Genomic DNA, 19,882 nt, shown 5'->3' with positions numbered 1-19,882 from the left:
TTCTGGAAACAAAGGTCTGTTGTCTGTAAGCCGAAGCGAGCAGGAAACCCTACTCACAGGGGATCACGGCAGGCCAGTACTGTCCCAGCGCTAGACTCCAGTTCTCTGAATTCAACCTGACAGCTTGTCTGGAACACTTTCTAAGTAACCATTATCCTTCCTCTCCCCCCCCCCCCAAATATACGTGGAGTCTCGCCTCCCCCTTTGCCTTGGGGGCGCGGTATGTAGTGTTAGTGCACATGTGTGTAGGTTACGAGCTGGCTGGCTTGCGTTTGCTCCTTTCAAAAAGATCTTAGGAAAAGCAGTGCCGTTTCCTAAAACGAAGTAGATTTGGTTCCCGGTGGCTTGTCTCTGCGTAACTGCAGGGCATGCTTCTCTCCTGGCTGCATTATGTGTGTGTGTCCCTGTTGTGTACTGCTGGTGTCCGTCTGTTGTACTAGACTAGAGAGTCTCTTGGGAGTGGACTGTGTGTGATTTCTCCAGCGTGTTCTTCCTGCAAATATGAAACTTGCCATCTAAAGCGAAATTCAGCATCTGTTTGTAGCCGTAGGATTTCATGCTTGGTTCGTTATTTATTTTAGTTAAGTTTTTATATTCCACCTTTCCAGTTCAAGAAATGCCCAAAGGTGACATACAATTGCAAATAATTGCAATTGTAAAGCTGTAAAGATCCACAGTTTCAGACCCGGGCAGGGATTATTAGTTTTAAAGGGCTGTCTGGAATTTTTTAAAAAATGTGTTCATCTGTATTTGGAAGGTCTGCAGTGGAGGTGAGATGCAGTTCATGGAGTTGAGACTTTCAGATTTGTTCAGTATGTATCCTGAATCACAGCTGTCATTTTTTTTAAAAAAAAGTGGTCTCTAGTCCTCATGGATAAAGTTGCCAGCTCCAATTTGGGAAATACCTGGAGATTTTGGGGGTGGAGCCTGAGGAGGGTGGGGTTTGGGGAGGGGCGGGACTTCAATGCCATAGAGTTCAATTGCCAAAGCGGCCATTTTCTCCAGGGGAACTGATCTCTTATTGGCTGGAGATCAGTTGTAATAGCAGGAGATCTCCAGCTAGTACCTGGCGGTTGGCAACCCTAACAGAAACAAAAGTGAGGGTGAAATGGGGTTGCCAACTCTGGGTTGGGAAATTCCTGGAGATTTAGGGTGGTCGAGCTTGGGGAAGGGAAGGACCTCATTTGGGGTCTAATGCCCAAGAGTCCACCCTCCAAAGCAGCCATTTTCTCCAGGGGAACATCTCCATTGTCTGGAGATCAATCCTGTAAGATCTCCAGGCCCCACCTCAACATTCGCCACCTTAGCATGAAAAGGATTCTCCTGCCCCCTGGGGGGAACAAACATTTAGCCACTGTCCAATTGTATAAAAATAATTCATTTTAAATTCTGGCCCTTTGAAAATGGCTTTTTTTATGCCTAGTGTTGAGGGTGAGCTTTGAAAGGCCTGGCCAGGTGAGGGGAGAAACAAAAGCAAAATGTAGCCCAGAAAGATCCCCTTCCCTGAGGTTGGTTTGAAACTGGCCAGGTGGCAGCCTGAAAAAGAGCAGAGAAAGGCACAACCCTCGGCTCCGTGCCCATTCCCCCTCAATAACATTATTAGAAGAGCAAGCATCGTGGTCGGATTTGGTTTAGCTGAACGGTGCTGCTGAGGAAACAAAATGGAATAAAAGCCTGTCAGCACTCAGCGAACAGGTCGGGACGCCGGGATCCTGCGATGCCTCTTGTTCGGTTCTGTAAAACGCCTACCTCTTGTGGCTCGCAGCATCAGGAAAAAAACTACGGCTTTTCAAAAAGCGCCTTTTCTTTTCCTGCCAGGAGTTGGTTTCTAATAAGAAACGTCCTTAACAGCCGCTTCATTATGTCTCCCGCGCCTCGGTTGCCAGGAGGAGGTGGGTGGAGGATCAAGCCCATTGCCAAACATTTGGTGGTGGTGGTGGTGGGGAAATAGGATGGGGTTGGCCACTGGCAGGCCCTAGCAAAATCCTTAATGTGAGTCACCAACGCTTAATTTATGAAATCATCCTAATAGATCTTTTAAACGTTATTTAATAACATTTAAAGTATGAAGTGCGGCATGACCACCGAGGTGGGAACAGGTTTATTGCCCGCTGACAAATCCGAGGAGAATATAGTTTTCCCCTCCTACCTCTGTGAGGAAAAGGGGCGAGGAGACTGGAATATCCATGAAGAAGCCTGGCCTGGCAGGTTCCCTCGCTGTTAAGGTTGCCAGCTCCAGGTCAGGAAATACCTGGAGATGCTTGGGGTGGAGCCTGAGGAGGGCGGGCTTGGGGAGGGGAGGGACTTCAATGCCATAGAGTCCAATTGCCACAGTGGCCATTTTCTCCAGGTGAATTGATCTCTGTCGGCTGGAGATCAGTTGTAATTGTAGGAGAGCTCCAGCTAATACCTGGGATTGGCAACCCTACTCCCTGTTCCCCCACAGCAATGGCATCCATTTTTCTTTCCCCCCGCCCCTGTTCTTAGACTGAGGTCTAAAAGCATTATGGCATCCATTACGGGGAATCAAAATTGGCATGTATCAAATCCAGCCCAGTCCTTGGACTATGTAATAAAAGAATTCATACCGGTAAATAAAAATTCAGAAAGCTGCTTCACATGAAAGAGCCATTCTTGTGAAGGCTGCTTGCACGTGGATCTCTTTCGGCTAGAAAGCTGCTTGCCTGGGGAACCTCACGGTGTCAGGCTCTTTAACAGGGCTGGCGTCGGGGATCGACATGGCTGGGGACCTGCCAAGGCACACTGCCCAGGAGAAATAGTACCCTGGACTAAAATCATTTGGTCAATCTCCCATTCCCCTGTGGGAGAAGTGCCTGGTGGAATTATAGGGAACGGAAAGCAAAAAGAGAATCGTGTGTTCTTCTGTTGCCTCCAGCACCCTTTCCAGTCAGGATTTTCTAGGCAATCTCCTATTTCCCACTGGAGGGACCCCAATAGAACTTCTCTCATCTTCCTTTTAGATTTCCTGGCTTCAAGGTTGCCTCTTAAGACTTGTAGTAGAAAAGAGCAAGAGTCCAGTAGCACCTTAAAGACTAACAAAAATATTTTCTGGCAGGGTATGATCGTTCGTGAGCCACAGCTCACTTCTGAAGACGTATCTGAAGAAGTGAGCTGTGGCTCATGAAAGCTCATACCCTGCCAGAAAATATTTTTGTTAGTCTTTAAGGTGCTACTGGACTCTTGCTCTTTTCTACTACTGCAGACAGACTAACACGGCTACCAACTGTGAATTATCTTAAGACTTGTGAAATTCCAGCAGATTTGGGAGTGGTGCTTGGGGAGCACAGAATGTGGGGAATGGAGGAAGGCCAGCATGGATATGATCTCACTCTAGGATTTCTGTTTCTCCTAGACTTTATGGTATACTATAGAGTGCACTTTCCAAAGTTGCCATTTCCTCCAAGGGAACTGATCTCTGTAGTCTGGAGATCAGTTGGAATTCTGGGAGAACTCCAAGTCCTACCTGGAGGCTGATAACTCTACCTGGATTCTTGGACAGTCCAGTATTCCACCCAGGTTGCCCCAGAAGACCTCATGACATCACCAGGGACTTCTGGGGCAACTTCCAATTTCCTGGTGAGAGGAGCATGGGAAGGAGCAGAGCAGTGACTCTCTCCTTCTCTCAGCAGCCTCCTCGGACCAGGGGAGAGTCACAATCTGGGGGGGGGGGATTCACCTGGAGAAATGGCCACTTTGGCAATTGGACTCTATGGCATTGAAGCCCCTCCCTTCCCCAAACCCCGCCCTCCTCAGGCTCCGCCCCCAAAACCTCCAACCGGTGGCAAAGAGGGACCTGGCAACCCTAGCTACAGAGACCACCCTCCAAAACTGAACTTTGACATCTGGAGGTCTGTTGTAATGCCAGGTATTTCCAGGCTCCACCTGGATGTTGACGACCATGCTTATATAGCACCTTCAGTGGAGATAGATCATGATGGGTAGCCGTGTTAGTAGGGTTTCCAGGTCCCTCTTTGCCACCAGTGGGAGGATTTTGGGGTGGAGCCTGAGGAGGGCGGGGTTTGGGGAGGGGAGGGAGTTCAATGCCATAGAGTCCAATTGCCAAAGCAGCCATTTTCTCCAGGTGAACTCATCTCTATCGGCTGGAGATCAGTTGTAATAGCAGGAGATCTCCAGCTAGTACCTGGAAGTTGGCAACCCTACGTGTTAGTCTGTCGGTAGCAGTAGAAAAGAGCAAAAGTCTAGTAGCACCCTAAAGACTAACAACCCTGCCAGAAATTTTGATGGTCTTTAAGGTGCTGCTAGACTCTTGCTCTTTTCAATAGCACCTTCAAGTACGTGACATTTTACAAAGTGATACAAATAAAAAGTCCCCTGCCCCAGAGAATGGACAATCTGAACTTGAACACAGGGGAAGGCCAACTGGGAAAAAAATGGAAAACAGGGAGGAAAGGGATGCAGTGTGGGTAGTATGGGATGATTCATACTTTTAGCACTCCCTGCAGGAAACACCAGTGTAAATGCAGCAAACACGCCCGTCCCCATAAAGTATGAATGAGTCCTAAATGATTTACAAAAACAGGCAGCTAAATTAGACGTGCCACTGGGAGATCTGTGAATGGAGCTCTCTAGTGCTTTCGAAAGGGAAACAGCGGCTGAGTGGGACACGAATTCAAAATGGAGCAAAAATACAGAGTTAGAGAAAGGGGTTGACCTTCCTTCCCATGCAGTTTTGACAATTGAAATCACTGCCACCTTGGGCTGCTGTTAGCCATGGAATCCTGGGGTGGGGAAAGACAGGGAATGCGCTTTGCCTTTTTATTTTTTCTTCCTTCTTTCCAAGGCTAATAACCCTGGTCAATTTTAATCAGAACAGCGTGGGGGAGGGGAGATTTGAGCCTGGTGCACCTATTTCCCACTAAAAATGCTGGGAAGATATGTTCACAGTGTCCCTATTTGGTTTGCTCCTAAGAGTTCTTTGGATGAAAAAGCCCATAAAGCTGTAAACATTGCTAATACCCTTTTACCTGGACTGTAATAGAGTCTGCATTCGTTCAAGAGACTTTCTGGACATAAAGCAGACAGCTGCCGAATGACCTATCTTGAAAGCCCCGTATGATTTATCTTGAGCTTTCATTTTATTTGGAATTGAAACACGCCTTCGCCGGAGGAGCTGTGGTTTCAAACGCGACCCTGCCGAAGTTGGTGGAACTGTGACACTTGACACCCAAGGGTGGATCTTTTCTTAATAACTTTCAATATAAACTTCATCGCTCAGTGTAGCAGGGTGTTGTGTGTGTGTGTGTGTTTTAAAAAAAGTCCAGGCAACTTCTGACAACTTTGTTTAACTCAACGGGACTGGATGAAGTTCTGCAAGAGCTCTTTGAGCCACTGAATAACAGGTCATGAGAATGGTATTTCTTTTTTAAGTCTCTGGATGGCGTCCCTGGCTCAAGCTAGCCCATTGTGTTTCAAACACATTTAGCAAAAGAATCTTGGATTGTCAGGGCTGCCGCAGTACACACTGCTTTCATTTTTGGCAGGGGGATTGTGGGGAGGGAGAACCCAGATCGTGTTGGCTCCTCTGAGCAACTGTTGTGGGTGTTTTGGAAAGATGTGGAAATTTGCACCAGCGAAGCCCGGTTTCCAGATGTCCCTTATTTCAAACTCTTAATTCAGACTGCAACATCTTAGCTCGTGTCACCACACAGCAATAATTCAGTTGATTAAACTGTCATATCTTCTCCACTTGAAGAACCCTCTGAATTGTAACGAGAGGGGACATAATTTAATGGTAGAGTACACACTTTGCATACAGAATGTCCTGGATTCAACTAAAAACAACTTTATTTATATATATGTCTTTCTCACCATTGGGGATCCAAAGCAAATTAAAACACCATTCTTCCCTCCTCCATTTTATCCTCACAACAACAACCCTGTGGGGTTGGTTAGGCTGAAAGGGAGTGACTGGCCCAGTGTCACCCAGTGAGCTTCCATAGCAGAGAGAGGATTTGAACCTGGCTCTCCCTGTAGGGTTGCCAACCTCCAGATAGTAGCTGGAGATAAGTCCTTATCCTACTCTGTGGGAGAAAATAAGGCAACCATGCATGACACCGATCTCACTTTGAATATTTTAAGCCAAATGGATGTATCTGTACTGTTGAGGTGGGTTGCAGGTCTCTTAGGACAAACTTGGTCTCCTGTACATGCATGGAATTGTAATTTTGCAAGAAACGAGGGTCCCTAGCCCAGAGACTGATATTACATATCAACAGATGCTTGTCCAATCTTCTCTTAAAAACCTCAAAAAAATAGGAGATTGTGTGACTTAACTGCCCCTGCTGCCGCAAAAGGCAAGCCATAAAATGTGTGCATGCACACACATTGCCCAAGGCTCCTTGCTATCTGTCTGTCTGTCTGGAACTGGTCTTGCTATCTGTCTATCTGTCACTAAACAGCAGGGTCAAATAAATCATGAAATACAGTAAGTACAAGGTGAGAAGTGATTTTGTAATGAACGTAATGACGAAAAGTAAAGAAACCAGCTGTAACAGTAGTAATTGGTGACAATGCAGTTTCCCTAGTTTTGCTAAAGTGATTAATAGCTGCAGTGGCTATGGAATCCTAGATCCAGGGCTGCCAGCTCCAGGTTGGGAAATTCCTAGAGATTTGTGGGTGGGACCTGGGGAGGGCAGAGTTTGAATCAGAGGGGGGAGCTCAGGGGGGATGTGGTACCATACTTTCTGCACTCCAGAGCAGCCATTTTTCTCCAGAGAAAATGATCTAAGTTGTCAGGAGATCAATAGTAATTCCGAGCCCCACCTGGAGGCTGGCAACCTTAGGATCTTTCTTAAGTTCCTCTAACTTCCTGACGAATTCTCAGTGTGTGTGTGTGTGTATGTGTGTTTTGTTTGTTTGTTTGCTGGACAATGGTAACTTTCTCGGTTTCTGTGGGGTTGTTTTTAATATTATGAAGCTAAAGCAGTTTGGCACGGGCATGAAGATGCGTTAATATATTTTTAACAAATCACCTTAATGCTGATTGTCAAAAAGGTGCCATTGAAAACAGCCCCTCTGGTATTGTTTCTGTTGAACATTTGCAAAGGAAACTCCATGTATGTTAGTGCTTAAAGTTGGCATTCTCTCACTTCATGTTACAAGCCAGTTGGGTTGCTTCTCATCAGTCTCCTGGCGTTTAAAGTACGGTATGTGAAAGCTCCCAAGCTATGGCTGGTTGTTCACCTATTCTAGACAAAAAAGTGTTTGCTGGAGAACATTGCATTAGAATATAAAAGGGCATTTTCACAGTACGCGTGTAATCCATTGTCTTGCTTTTCTGCCTCCCACATTCAATGTCATGACCTCTGCCTGTCTCTCTTATTGCTTCCTTTTACTAGATGTCTCTTATGATGCTGTCAGGAGATCGGGATGGGGCAATAACATAAATTCCAGCCACAACAAAAGTGAGTTGATGCGATATCCCTTTTGCCTAGATGGGCTGTCAATTAAGTTTTAACATGAGCAATGTTTTAAGAGAGCAAAGAGACAACGTGGGCTCCACCCCCTGATTCATACCCACATTAGCTGAGATGTGGGCAAAGGGCTCATAAACCACCACCTCCCAGTGTGAACAGCAGCGGAGGTTTGGGACATTAGCTGAGATGTGGGCAAAGGGCTCTTAAACCACCACCACCTTTCAGTGTGAACAGCAGTGGAGGCTTTGGCAAGTGTCTTCCTTTACGCACTTCCCCTGTTCAGTACTGCTTGTATCTGGGTTTATTCATGGGAGCAATTAGCCGAGGTGCACAAGGGGAGTAACAGAGCCATTGTTTGTACTGGGGAGGAGTGGGGTTAAGGAGTCCTTTGACTGCATTTCAGTGTGGAAGAAAATAGCAGGTTGATGCAATAGGATCTGTGTATTATGCTGAAGTCTGGCTGGAGGTTATATTTCCCCCCCCTCCCCATATGTTTGCCTTCCCCACAGGCTTTCAGTTGCATACCCCCATCTTAGAACTTATGCATAACACAGTTTGTTCTTCCAGAAGAGGGGGAAATGCTGTGGCTCAATGATAGAGCATCTGCTTGGCATGTAGAAGGTCCCGGGTTGAATCCTTGGAAGCCTCAGTTAAAAGGACCAGATAGTAGATGCTGTGAAAGACCTCTGCCAGAAATCCTGGAGAGCTGCTGCCAGTCTAAGTGGACAATACTGATCTTGATGGACCAATGGTCTGACTCAGTATCAGGCAGGTTCATGTGTTCACAAAGAACTGCATTGGCAGATGTTGCTTTAAAAAGTGGTCTCCATCAGGCACCGTTCAGCCCCTAAAGAGACCACCTAAGGGTTTAGGAGAGAACTTCCACCAACTCTGATAGATGCTACAGAGAGAGAGAGAAGGAGAGCTCGGGCGGTTTTAAGAACAGCAGCCTGAAAGAGAAGTCCCATCATCATCTCTCTTGCTGAGACCATCTATAATGGGTGTCAAACATACAGCCCGCAGGCCGGATCTGGCCCCTTGAGAGCTCTTCTCTGGCCCGTGAGCCAACCGAGGCAGCCACCACCACCACCACCACCACCCCACTTTCTGTCTGAGCTGGCGAGGCATGGCCCGGCCCGACCAAGTGGCATTTATGTCATATCCGGCCCTCGTAACAATTGAGTTCAACACTCCGATTTATAACAGAAAGAGTCAGGTTGGGTGACAACTCCTGCCCCCGATACTCCCCAAGCCCTTCCAGCAGTACTGCAAAGATTAAGATTTATATATATATATATATATATTTTTATATATATATATATATATATTTTTATATATATATATATATATATATATATATATATATATATATATATATATATATATATATATATATATATATATATATATATTTCCTTGCTTTTGACTTTTTAAAGCATTGCAAGCCCCTTCCCCCAGGAACTGATATGGCCAGAAAACCAGTGGCTAACAGCTCCCAATAAAGAAATATGAAGTGTCCCGGTTAAATTGCTGTTCCGAGTGCATGGTTTATCCTTTCCTCCCCTTGTGCCTTCAGCTGACTTCAAAACATTTCCCTTTTCTCTGTTATTCTTAGGTCCACCGTTGGCAGGGACACAAAATGTGAGCAAAAATCCAGAGCAGCAGCGGCCCCAGCCAGGTAAGAGCGCTGAATGGTCAGGCGGACACGGTGGTGACTGCGCTGGAAACAGCATGAAACAGATGTATGTGTCTGTAACCCCACTGTGGGATACGTGTTGGCAACTAGCTAAGTAGGAACCACCAGATTTGACCCCAGTTGATCAGCCAGGGACAGGAAGGAAGCTAGGACCCAGGGAAGCCTAAGCTGACTTTTGACCCTGAGACTATAGTGTTGTATATAAAGCCTTCTGCAGATAGGGTTGTCAGCTTCCAGGTACTAGCTGGAGATCTCCTGCTATTACAACTGATCTCCAGCTGATAGAAATCAGATCACCTGGACTAGGTGGGCTAGTCACAGTTCTCTCTGAACTTTCTCAGAAGGTGTCTGGTGTGGAAGGAGGAAGGAGATTGTAAGCCGCTTTGATTCTCCTTAAAAAGGTAGAGAAAATCGGCATATAAAAACCAACTCCTCCTCTTCTTCTTCCTCTGTTTGTGGTTTTAGATACGAGAAAGATCGGTAACCTTCATGCTCTGCACTCACGGTAACCTTCATGCTCTGCACTCACTGTACTTACGATTCAAGTGCACATTAATTTCTGAATTGTGCTTTTAAAGAACTGGATACTTTAAGAAGTATTAATCTGTATATCGGGGCCTGTTCTTCAGACTAGGGTCAGATAGAAATGTCTTAAACATTTGATGCAAGTGGCAAGAGGAACATCCAACTGAGGCTTTAAAAGGATTAAACACTTGGATTATCCTGTCTCTTGTGCCAGAAGTCTTAATAATGTCTCATTTTCCTTTTCTTTTGGCCCTTCTTATATAGATCCTTACCAGATTTTAGGACCAACCAGCAGCCGTTTAGCTAACCCAGGTGAGTTAACGTGGGTCAGCAGGCCACCAGCCTGTGGGGTAGCTTTGTCTTTGGGAAGAGTGAATGTTCTCTATTTAGTTTCTTTTTATATTGGTTTGTATCTTTGGCGACGGTTTTTGTTCTCTCTTCAATGCATGTTATATGCATAACGCTGATTTATTGATGCACAAATAACATTACAAATATTTAAATTATATGGGGGAAATTGGCTGCAGGGAAACTCAAACCATGGAAGTAAAGATTTACAATTTCAAATTCCACAATGGAGAAATGTAACCATAATGGGGATTTTTGGGTTTGAACTATGAGAAATTAAAAATCATTCACACTATTATCTTCCACTTCTTAGGGCTCAAACAGATGTATTGAAGAAGACGTGTCTTCATCTGCCTATAAAATACCAATTGCGGGCTTTTGAAGCCTCAATTTGCCTTGGAGCCATTGGGTGGGGGACAGGTTTAACCCTTCAACTTCAGTTTGGGTTCAATACTGTAATCAGAATTGGCTCTCCCACTCTGCTGTTAGCATTTTAAAAGGGAAAATGTGTGTCCTTTAAAAAGACATATTTTCCCCTTTGAAATGTGAATCATAAGTGAGGAGCCTGGTTTTGATTAGCGACCCAACCTTTTCTCTTCCCAGCATGACCCTGAGGCAAACTGAGGCTGTAGTTTCCATTTTATATATGAATGGAGATACATGATCTTCATCCCATCTTATTTGAGCTGTGAGACGTTATAATTCTTGTACTATCTGGAGTTATAGCTATGTCTTCCTTCAATGAAATAAAAATACGATAATCATATGTTATATTCTGAATGCAGAGTTTCGTATGGGGGGGCACACCTGTTAGCTGAAACCTACTTGAACTCACCAGATCAAGCTGTGCTTGGTCTATAGATTTATATCCCACCTCACCCGATGTGCTTGAAGTAGCTCTCTGTAATGCTAAGCTTTTATTTAGTGCTTTTGAGGTATTTAAAGCACTTCACATACAGTTTCTTATTGCAATACGTACAACAACCTTGTAGGGCAATGTTACGATCCGTGTAACTGCAGAGGGAGTCTCAGAGACAAATGAGGCTGAGAGCCAAACCAGATGTACTCTGTCCAGAAATCCCATGTCTAGAACTTCCAGCAATTTGGAAAAGTCAATTCTCAGGGATGAGGAAGCATGATTCAGACTGGAACCACGGTGTGAGGCATTACCTTGGGAGCCTGCACGTTGAATATTGTAGGGTATAAGAAGTCCATCTGTCAAGTATCTGCACAAGTACCATACTAAGTTACCACATTCCTCCATTCTCTAGAAAAAGATGGCCATTTATGCATGGCTGTTTCCTCTTGGTCACCCCGCCAACTACTTCGGGGCTTTGCCTTGATTATACATGCATTTTCCAATGGTCACAGGTCACCTCACTCTCCCTGCAAGTTTCCGCAAGTTTTGCGTGCATTTTCTGGATGCTGGCTAAACACAAATCCAGAAAACGCAGACAAAATGTGGGGAAACACGAGAGGAGAGGAAGGCGACCTCTGACCATCAGAAAATGCATGCATATTCAAGGCAAAGCCCTGAAGTAGTCAGCGGGGTGACCAAAAGGAAACAGCCATGCATAAATAGCCAATATCTTCATGCCATGAACCCAGCAGGGTATTTGTGGACACAGATCATTTTCAATAGCATGGCATTGCTCTTGGCTAACAATGCAAAAAAGATTAATGTTTGTTTGCCCCAGACAAATGACAAGTTTTTTCCTGGTTTTGGGGAAGCGAAAGGAAGGTCCAAATACTGTCTGGAGAGGACCTGGTTTGGAGGGTCCAACTGGTATTTGTGGACACAGCTCATTTTCAATAGCATGACATTGCTCTCAGCTAACAGCGCAAAACCTCATAGAATGTCACTGCCATTTCTCTGTGTCCCCTTGCAGGGAGCGGACAGATCCAGCTATGGCAGTTTCTACTGGAGTTGCTGTCGGACAGCTCCAACGCCAGCTGCATCACCTGGGAAGGAACTAATGGGGAATTCAAGATGACGGACCCCGACGAGGTGGCCCGGCGTTGGGGGGAGCGCAAGAGCAAGCCCAACATGAATTACGACAAGCTCAGCCGAGCCCTCCGATACTACTATGACAAGAACATCATGACCAAAGTACACGGCAAAAGGTATGCCTACAAATTTGACTTTCACGGCATCGCCCAAGCCCTTCAGCCCCACCCGACTGAATCGTCGATGTACAAATACCCGTCAGATCTGTCCTACATGCCTTCGTATCACGCGCACCAGCAGAAAGTGAACTTTGTGCCTCCGCATGCTTCCTCTATGCCTGTCACTTCCGCAAGCTTCTTTGGAGCGGCGTCACCATATTGGACTTCTCCCACGGGAAGCATATACCCAAACCCCAACGTACCACGCCATCCAAACTCCCATATGCCTTCACACTTAGGCAGCTACTACTAGATGCTTTTTCACCTTCTGTGGCCTTTCTCAGTTCAATTGGATGTTCTCTTCCCCTCTTGGATAACTATGGACTTTTTGGTGGACTTTCATCTTTTTGTCGGGGAGAAAAGCTGAAAAACTGGATATTATTATTATTTTTATTATTTTTATTATTATTATTGGAGTAAACCTTTTTTATTTTTGTGATTCTGCTTCTTTGGTCTCAAATGGGCAGATGGATTTTCCGATGGGCCAGTATTATAATTATATATTTTTTTTCTATTTTGGTTCCAAGCCTTATATCCTCTATTGGACCAAGTCGAGTTTTTTTTACAAATCAGTGGTGGTTAACATCACTCTAGCTCGTAACAAATGTTGGAAAGCATAGTCAAAGTCGAGGAAAAAAAGAAGACCCGTGGGTCTTAGAAGAGTAATGTTTGTTTGCCCCAGACAAATGACAAGTTTTTTTCTGGTTTTGGGGAAGCGGAAGCAAGATCCAAACACTGTCTGGAGAGGACCTGGTTTGGAGGATCCAACTGGAAGCTAAGCTTTAAAGCCGACGAAGTCTCGTCTTTCACCCAACTGGAAAAAAAAGAAAGAAATACCTATATATAAAAATATATATTCATATAAATAAATATGTATATTTTAAGACTGTCAAGGGCATTGAAGGGACCTGTCAAGAGCATTGTGTTATGTTGTGTGTGTTTTTAAAGAAAACTCCAGGAGCATCCAAGACTGGGGAGGCGGGGGCTCACAATGCATCAAGGGCAGATATTGTTATGAATGCAGAATGGGACTAATATAAATGACAGCGGCTCCCAATGCTTGGCTTCTGGGCCAGGAGTTGCAAAAAACACAACCGATTCACAAACGCTGTGCGTTTGTCAGACAGCCACTCAGAGGGTCAACCAAACCAGAAGGCAATTTACTGTATAAATTATGCAGAGTTATGTTTTTACCTAATATCTCACAGTGTTAACAAAGAGATTAAAAAAATGAAACGAGTTGACCTCGGTCACAAATGCAAGTTGTTTGGTTTTTGTTTTGTTTTTTAAACTATCAGATCCATTGTTGGTTTTTTGAAATGTAATTTGTACATCTTTTCTATCTGTATATTTGGGTTTCAGCTTTGTAATTTTTTTTTTTTTTGCTAAAAAAAAATAAAGTTTAAAAAAAGGAAAAATGTATGTAATGTCTCATTTGGTGGGAAAATAACATGCCCCGGTTCTACAAGGAGCAATGCATCTATTCTAAAAGTGAAAGACATAAATACACAACAAATGTATACTGGTTTTATAATAGCTTAAACCAGAGATCCCCAACATGGCACCTGCTGACACCTTCCTTGGCACCTACAAGAGTTTTAATGAAGTGGGTAGGAGCAGGTGGTGCTGGAGAGCAAGCGTGGTGTAGTGGTTAAGAGAGGTGGTTTGGAGCGGTGGACTCTGATCTGGAGAACCGGGTTTGAGTCCCCTCCACATGAGCAGCAGAGGCTAATCTAGTGAGCCGGTTTGGTTTCCCCACTCCTACACTCGAAGCCAGCTGGGTGACCTTGGGCTAGTCACAGCTCTCTCAGCCCTACCTACCTCACAGGGTGCCTGTTGTGGGGAGGAGAAGGGAAGGTGATTGTAAGCCGGTTTGATTCTTCTTTAAGTGGTAGAGAAAGTCGGCATAAAAAAACCAACTCCTTCTCCTCCTCCTCCTCCTCCTCCTCCTCCTCCTCCTCCTCCTCCTCCTCCTCCTCTTCTTCTTCTTCTTCTTCTTCTTCTTCTTCTTCTTCTTCTTCTCCCCCCCCAGCAGGGCAGTCTCAGCGGCAACTGCCCCCATAGGGTTGCTTTTATTCTCTCTCCACTTTCCAAGTGTATCTTTTAAACCACCCCCCTTCTCCCCTGCACTTGGGCTTCTTTGTGTTTGGGGCTCCTCCTCCTGAGGCAGCCGTTTTGTGGTTGCGCCCACCACCCTGTGTCGGAACTCCAAAGGCGCCCACAGGCTCAAAGAGGTGGGTGGGGGGCTGTCTTAAACCGTTGTCTTTTCCCCACAAAGAAACCTAGGATTTGTAAATTGACCTGAGAGGTCTCTATTAGAATCTCTTGCTCTACTCACAGAACGACAGTGCCCAGGGAGAGAGAGGTTAAATGTTAAACCAGTTTAAGTTTGTATCACAGATATGCCCTAAAATTCTCTGGGAGACTGGCAGTGCAATCCAAAGCAAAGTTACACCCTTCTAAGCACAATACTTTGGATTACACTACAAAACATGTGTTGGTTCCTCTTTTAAGTTGATTCCTGATTCATTTATTTTACCTAATATTTATGCAAAAAAAAAACCCACCCCAGTTATGATTAACTGGAGTAGGATCCCAATACGAAGGGATCTGTATTCTCTTTCTGCAGGCATTAAGACTTTACTGACCAAAGCTGTGAGCTGACAATGAGTCGGATCCAAAGGTGTCCTTCTGCTCATGGCTTGGATCCTTCCTTTCACAGAAATTCTTCCATGCGTGGAAGTACATCTTTAGAGACATTCCCAGTGTTTGGATCCAACCCCATGGCTCCAAGGCTCATGCTACCAATTTGATAGAAAAACAAACAATTAGTGGGCTGTAATTTCCTTAAAATGGAAACTTCATCCAGCAGCTCTGGTTGCCGTCCAAATGCGCAGTTCTTTTTTGTCAAACATTTCTTCCAAAACACTAGGGTAAAACCACAAATGTTTGTCATCAGAAAGGAGCATCTATAGTTTGCAAACTAACATTTGCTCTCTTCTGAACCCGTTCAAATTAATCAGGGGTTGGTTTGATTCAGGCCTTCTGTGCAGGGATGACATTGCAGAGAAAGGCGGGGGTACAAATGAAATGGACAAAATAAAAAGAAATGTTCCATGGCAGATGTGTATGGAATCCTTCAGCAGAAAAGTCACGTGAGAAAGGTTGTCTGAAGCTTGAACGCATGATAACCACAGCCTCCCCAACCTGGAAGAGATTCCCCACTCCTCCACATGAAGCCTACTGGGTGACCTTGGGCCAGTCACAGTACTCTCCGAACTCTCTCAGCCCCACCTACCTCACAAGGTGTCTTGTGGGGGAGGCAAGGTGATTGTAGGCCGTTTTGATACTCCTTGTGGTAGAGAAAAGCAGGGTATAAAAACCAACTCTTCTTTAGATTCGAGTCCAGTAGCACCTTAAAAAAAAGGTAAAGGTCCCCTGTGCGAGCACCGGGTCATTCCTGACCCATGGGGTGATGCCACATGCCAACGTTTTCGAGGCAGACTTTGTTTGCGGGGTGGTTTGCCAGTGCCTTCCCCAGTCGTCTTCCCTTTACCCCCAGCAAGCTGAGTTCTCATTTGACCAACCTCGGAAGGATGGAAGGCTGAGTCAACCTTGAGCCGGCTACCTGAAACCAACTTCCGTTGGGATCGAACTCAGGTCACGAGCAGAGCTTGGACTGCAGTACTGCAGCTTATCACTCTGCGCCACGGGGATCTTAGTAGCACCATAGATGCCAACAAAAATTTGAGGACCTATGGTTTTTGAGGATCAAAGCTCCCTTCGTCAGATACCTTTTCCAGCCAGTTGACTATGGACACAAATGGCTTATTTCACAGCGACCACACTAGACGATCAGGTGAATATGCCCTTAATAATACATAATCCCCCACCGCCCCAGACCTCTAGCGTTAGTCACAATCAGAACCGACATATGAGACTCGGTGGACTCATAGTCGAATATTTATACACTGAAGGATTGCTTTTTTCCAGGCCTGACAACGAACTTCCTGGCAACTGCGGTCTTTTTAAAATGTAAAGGCTTTTCCTGTCTTAACGCCTTCTTGCTTTCACATTAGTAAAGGGGAGAAAGGGGAGGAAATATTAAATGTATATTGTACCCTTAACCAGTTTAAACAATTCCTTCAGATCTGATGCCACTAAGAGTGGAATGCTTGCTAGCTGGGATAACAGCCAGATCCGACTTCCTTTAGCACAAGCTTTGCTTCTGTTGTTAGCTGGGAGGTTTGAAATATTTTCCGCCATTATGATGGGGAAGGAAATGACCGTCTACCTCATGTAAATATTATTTTTTACTCAGAAATTCACATCTTTTGTTTCTGGGCAAAGCAGCCAAATTCATCAGAGAGAGAGAGAGGGAGAGAGAGAATATGCCTTCACCAGAAGCTTTAATCTTTTTTAAAATTGGGATCCAATTTGGTGGTGGAAAGTGGCGTCAAGTTGCTACTGACTTATGGGACTCCTCGTAGGGTTTTGTAGGCAAGAGACGTTCAGAGGTGGTTTTCCATTGCCTGCTTCTGTGTTGGAAGCCTGGACTTCCTCGGTGGCCTCCCATCCATGTACTAACCAGGGCTGGCCCTGCTTAGCTTTTGTGATCTGATGAGATCAGGCTACCCTGGGCAATTTAGGTCAAGGGTATCTCCAAAAGGTGGTTGTGTCTTCATGGCCCATTTCGTAGAAAGCTAAATCTACACAAGTAGGCCATTTTTACAGCTTGTTGTTCCCTACAAAGCTCAACCCTCTTCTTGGAACAACCGGACACACTTTTTAGGGACAGGTTTTTTTTCAGTGACCTGCTTAGAAACAAACTGAACTTTATGTTAATCTGTGACCAGGGAGTGAGTCTAAGTAGGTCTACTCAGAAGTAGATCCTCTTTTAGTCATTGGGGCTTTCTCCCAGGAAACTGGTCTTTGGATTGCAGCCTGGATCTCCCCACACATGCTGCAAGATGGGAGGAGAAGCAGCAACAACTCACCCACACACACATAGGCAATTTATGCAGGGTCGATTTTGATGCTCGCTCAAAGCTCCTTTTTTAAATCCAACCTTTAAAATGACTATTCATGGTCCCAATGCAAGAGGAGAAATTCCACCACCCCCACTCGCCTGCTCATTCATTCCTTCGTTTGCATAGCCATTAGCAATCATCATTTGCATAGCTAACCCAGAGCTGTGATTCTTCATGCTACCTTGAGTGAATGCTTCGAGGCAGGGGCGGAGCAAATAAAAAGGTTGCATTAAAGGGGCTTTTAAGAAATGTGAAGCAGGTATGCGCCAGCTTCCCTGTGACTCCTGAAATGAAGGTTCAGCGCCCATTTTGAGCGAAGAACTCAAAAAAATATGCAGGGCAATCCAGCCTGGAACATGCCGCTAATTAACAAGCATAAACAGCCATACTTTCCCCCCAGACAGGAATGGACAACTTGGGGTGCTTTTAGCCCAAGTAAAGAAAAATCGCAGGCATAATCCCAGTCCTTTCCCTGCTGTGTGTGTGTGTGTGTTAAGTGCCGTCACATCACTTCTGATTTATGGCAACCCTATGAATTAATAGAAAAGGGCAAGAGTCCAGAAGCACCTTAAAGACTAACAAAAATATTTTCTGGTAGGGTATGAGCTTTTGGGAGCTACAGCTGTGGCTCACGAAAGATCATACCCTACCAGAAAATATTTTTGTTAAGTCTTTAAGGTGCTACTGGACTCTTGCCCTTTTCTACTACTGCAGACAGACTAACACGGCTACCCACTGTGAATTACCTATGAATTAATGACCTCCAAAATGTCCTATCCTTAACAGCCTTGCTCAGGTCTTGCAAACTGAGGACCATGGCTTCCTTTTACTGAGTCAATCCATCTCATGTTGGGTCTTCTCTTGGCCTGCCACCAGGGCTAAAATCTGCCCAGCTCCCTCTCTCCCTAAACAGAGTTAAACCCTTCTAAATCCACTGAAGTCACTGGGAGTAGAAAGCTGTAACTCTGTTTATAATTGATTGTTGATGGCTCTCTCTCTGACACATACAGCAAAGATGCTTGTGCAAATCATGCGACACACAAATGGAAATGCAGTTGTGGAATTCCCAAATCACAGGCTGTTTGGCTTGTAAACAGCTTGCCCGACCATCTGTTCAGCTGCTGTATAAAAAAGATGGATTGTCTTTCCATGATGGAAAAGAGGACAGGGAATCTGCATCTTCTAATGAGTTTGTGGAACATCCGCAAGTGGAGTTTTTTCTCAGTCCTGATGACAAGCTACATGCACCCTAACAAATGGGAAAGCTACAGTTCTGGAAAGGAACTGGACAAAAATGTTTGCCTAATTCCATTCTCTCACAGGGCTGCTCAATTTCTTGGCCTTACTGGCTATATGCCCTTAATCTCTACACACCTTTCTCTATCCTCCCCCTTCACAGCCAAACCAACGTTGGATGCCTTGACCAATTGATCCTGGTGCATGGAAATAAAAATTGTTTGGATTATTTATTTTCTGGCTGAATGCAGTTTCGCCTTGGAAAGTTCCTTGAGTTACGTAGGCTCTTTTACTTCCTTAACAGGTAGCAATTGGTGCTTTGCCAAAGAAGCTGTGGGTAGGTCTCACTCCACGTACAGAAAGAGTTGCTGCTTCTCTTTCCAGCGAGGGCTGGTGGTTGCAACCAAAAAATGCAAACTCTTCCAGGATGCTACCTTGTATCTTGACAGAGGCACTGCATGGGGACAGACAGACATGCAACAGGTGTGGCTCCCCACACCACTACAGGTCTCTGCTGGAAGCATCTGTATCACATTTCTGCCTGTCATGCAAACATTAAAGACACAGAGCCTCTGTGGGAGGACTTGACTCATCAGCAGGTATGGTCATGCCAGCAAATGGCTGCCCAGCATAAAGGTGGAAACTCAAGTGCATTAAGTAGCATGCATGTCTAAGGCAGCATGCAGTAGCAAGAACAAAAAGCAGATATTTCTCCCCTCCCAAACTGATGATCTTAAGCATGTTTACCCCAGTTATAGGCCTCACCTTCTTAAAAGGAGTGTAAAGGCCAAACTTCCAGCTGCAGGCAATGAGGCAAGATCAGGACTCCAGGATATAAAGATAGCAGCTTTAGCTCCTTGGAAGGGCCTAATGGGAGCTAGAAAGCAGACCTGGGACAGCTGAGAAAAATATCTGTGCTAGAGGCTTACTGCAGGGATGCTTTGCTAAGGTGGTCCTATATGCCCTGACCGGGATGGCCCAGGCTAGCCTGATCACGTCAGAGCTCAGAAGCTAAGCAGGGTCGGCCCTGGTTAGTAGTACTTCAATGGGAGACCACCAAGAAATACCAGAGGAAGGCAATGGCAAACCACCTCTGAACATCTCTTGCCTTGAAAACCCTACTGGGTCACCATAAGTTGGCTGCGACTTGATAGCACTTTACACACATGCCATAATACTCTGACCCAGATAGCACAGGCTAGCCCAGTCTCATCAGATCTCAGAAGTGTTTAGCACTTGGATGTGAGACCACCAAGGAAGTCCAGGGCTGTGACATGGTGGCAGGCAATGGCAAACCACCTCTGCACGACTCTTGCCTTGAAAACCCCACTGGGTTGCTGTAAGTCAGCGGTGACTTGCTGGAATGGCCATAATACTACAGCTTTGTACAAGGATGATGCTGGGAATGAGAGGGAACGGGCTAT

General features: G+C 45.2%; 1 protein-coding gene across 3 annotated transcripts in view; it reads left to right on the top strand.

Annotated features, from left to right (window-relative positions):
* Positions 1 to 12,748, top strand: part of FLI1 (Fli-1 proto-oncogene, ETS transcription factor) — a 114,854-nt gene extending 102,106 nt beyond the window's left edge. For all 3 annotated transcript variants that reach the window (XM_056860685.1, XM_056860684.1, XM_056860683.1), the window contains 4 exons: positions 7,380 to 7,445; positions 9,073 to 9,135; positions 9,943 to 9,990; positions 11,916 to 12,748. In XM_056860685.1, the coding sequence (XP_056716663.1) occupies positions 7,380 to 7,445; positions 9,073 to 9,135; positions 9,943 to 9,990; positions 11,916 to 12,445 (707 nt within the window). In that variant the 3' untranslated portion in view covers positions 12,446 to 12,748. The remainder of the gene's footprint in view (positions 1 to 7,379; positions 7,446 to 9,072; positions 9,136 to 9,942; positions 9,991 to 11,915) is intronic.
* Positions 12,749 to 19,882: the final 7,134 nt, after the last annotated feature.

Source organism: Euleptes europaea, chromosome 14, assembly GCF_029931775.1.
Source record: "Euleptes europaea isolate rEulEur1 chromosome 14, rEulEur1.hap1, whole genome shotgun sequence".
Lineage (NCBI taxonomy): Eukaryota > Metazoa > Chordata > Lepidosauria > Squamata > Sphaerodactylidae > Euleptes > Euleptes europaea.
Note: the sequence above shows the minus strand (reverse complement) of the source record. Positions and strands in the feature narration are given on the sequence as shown.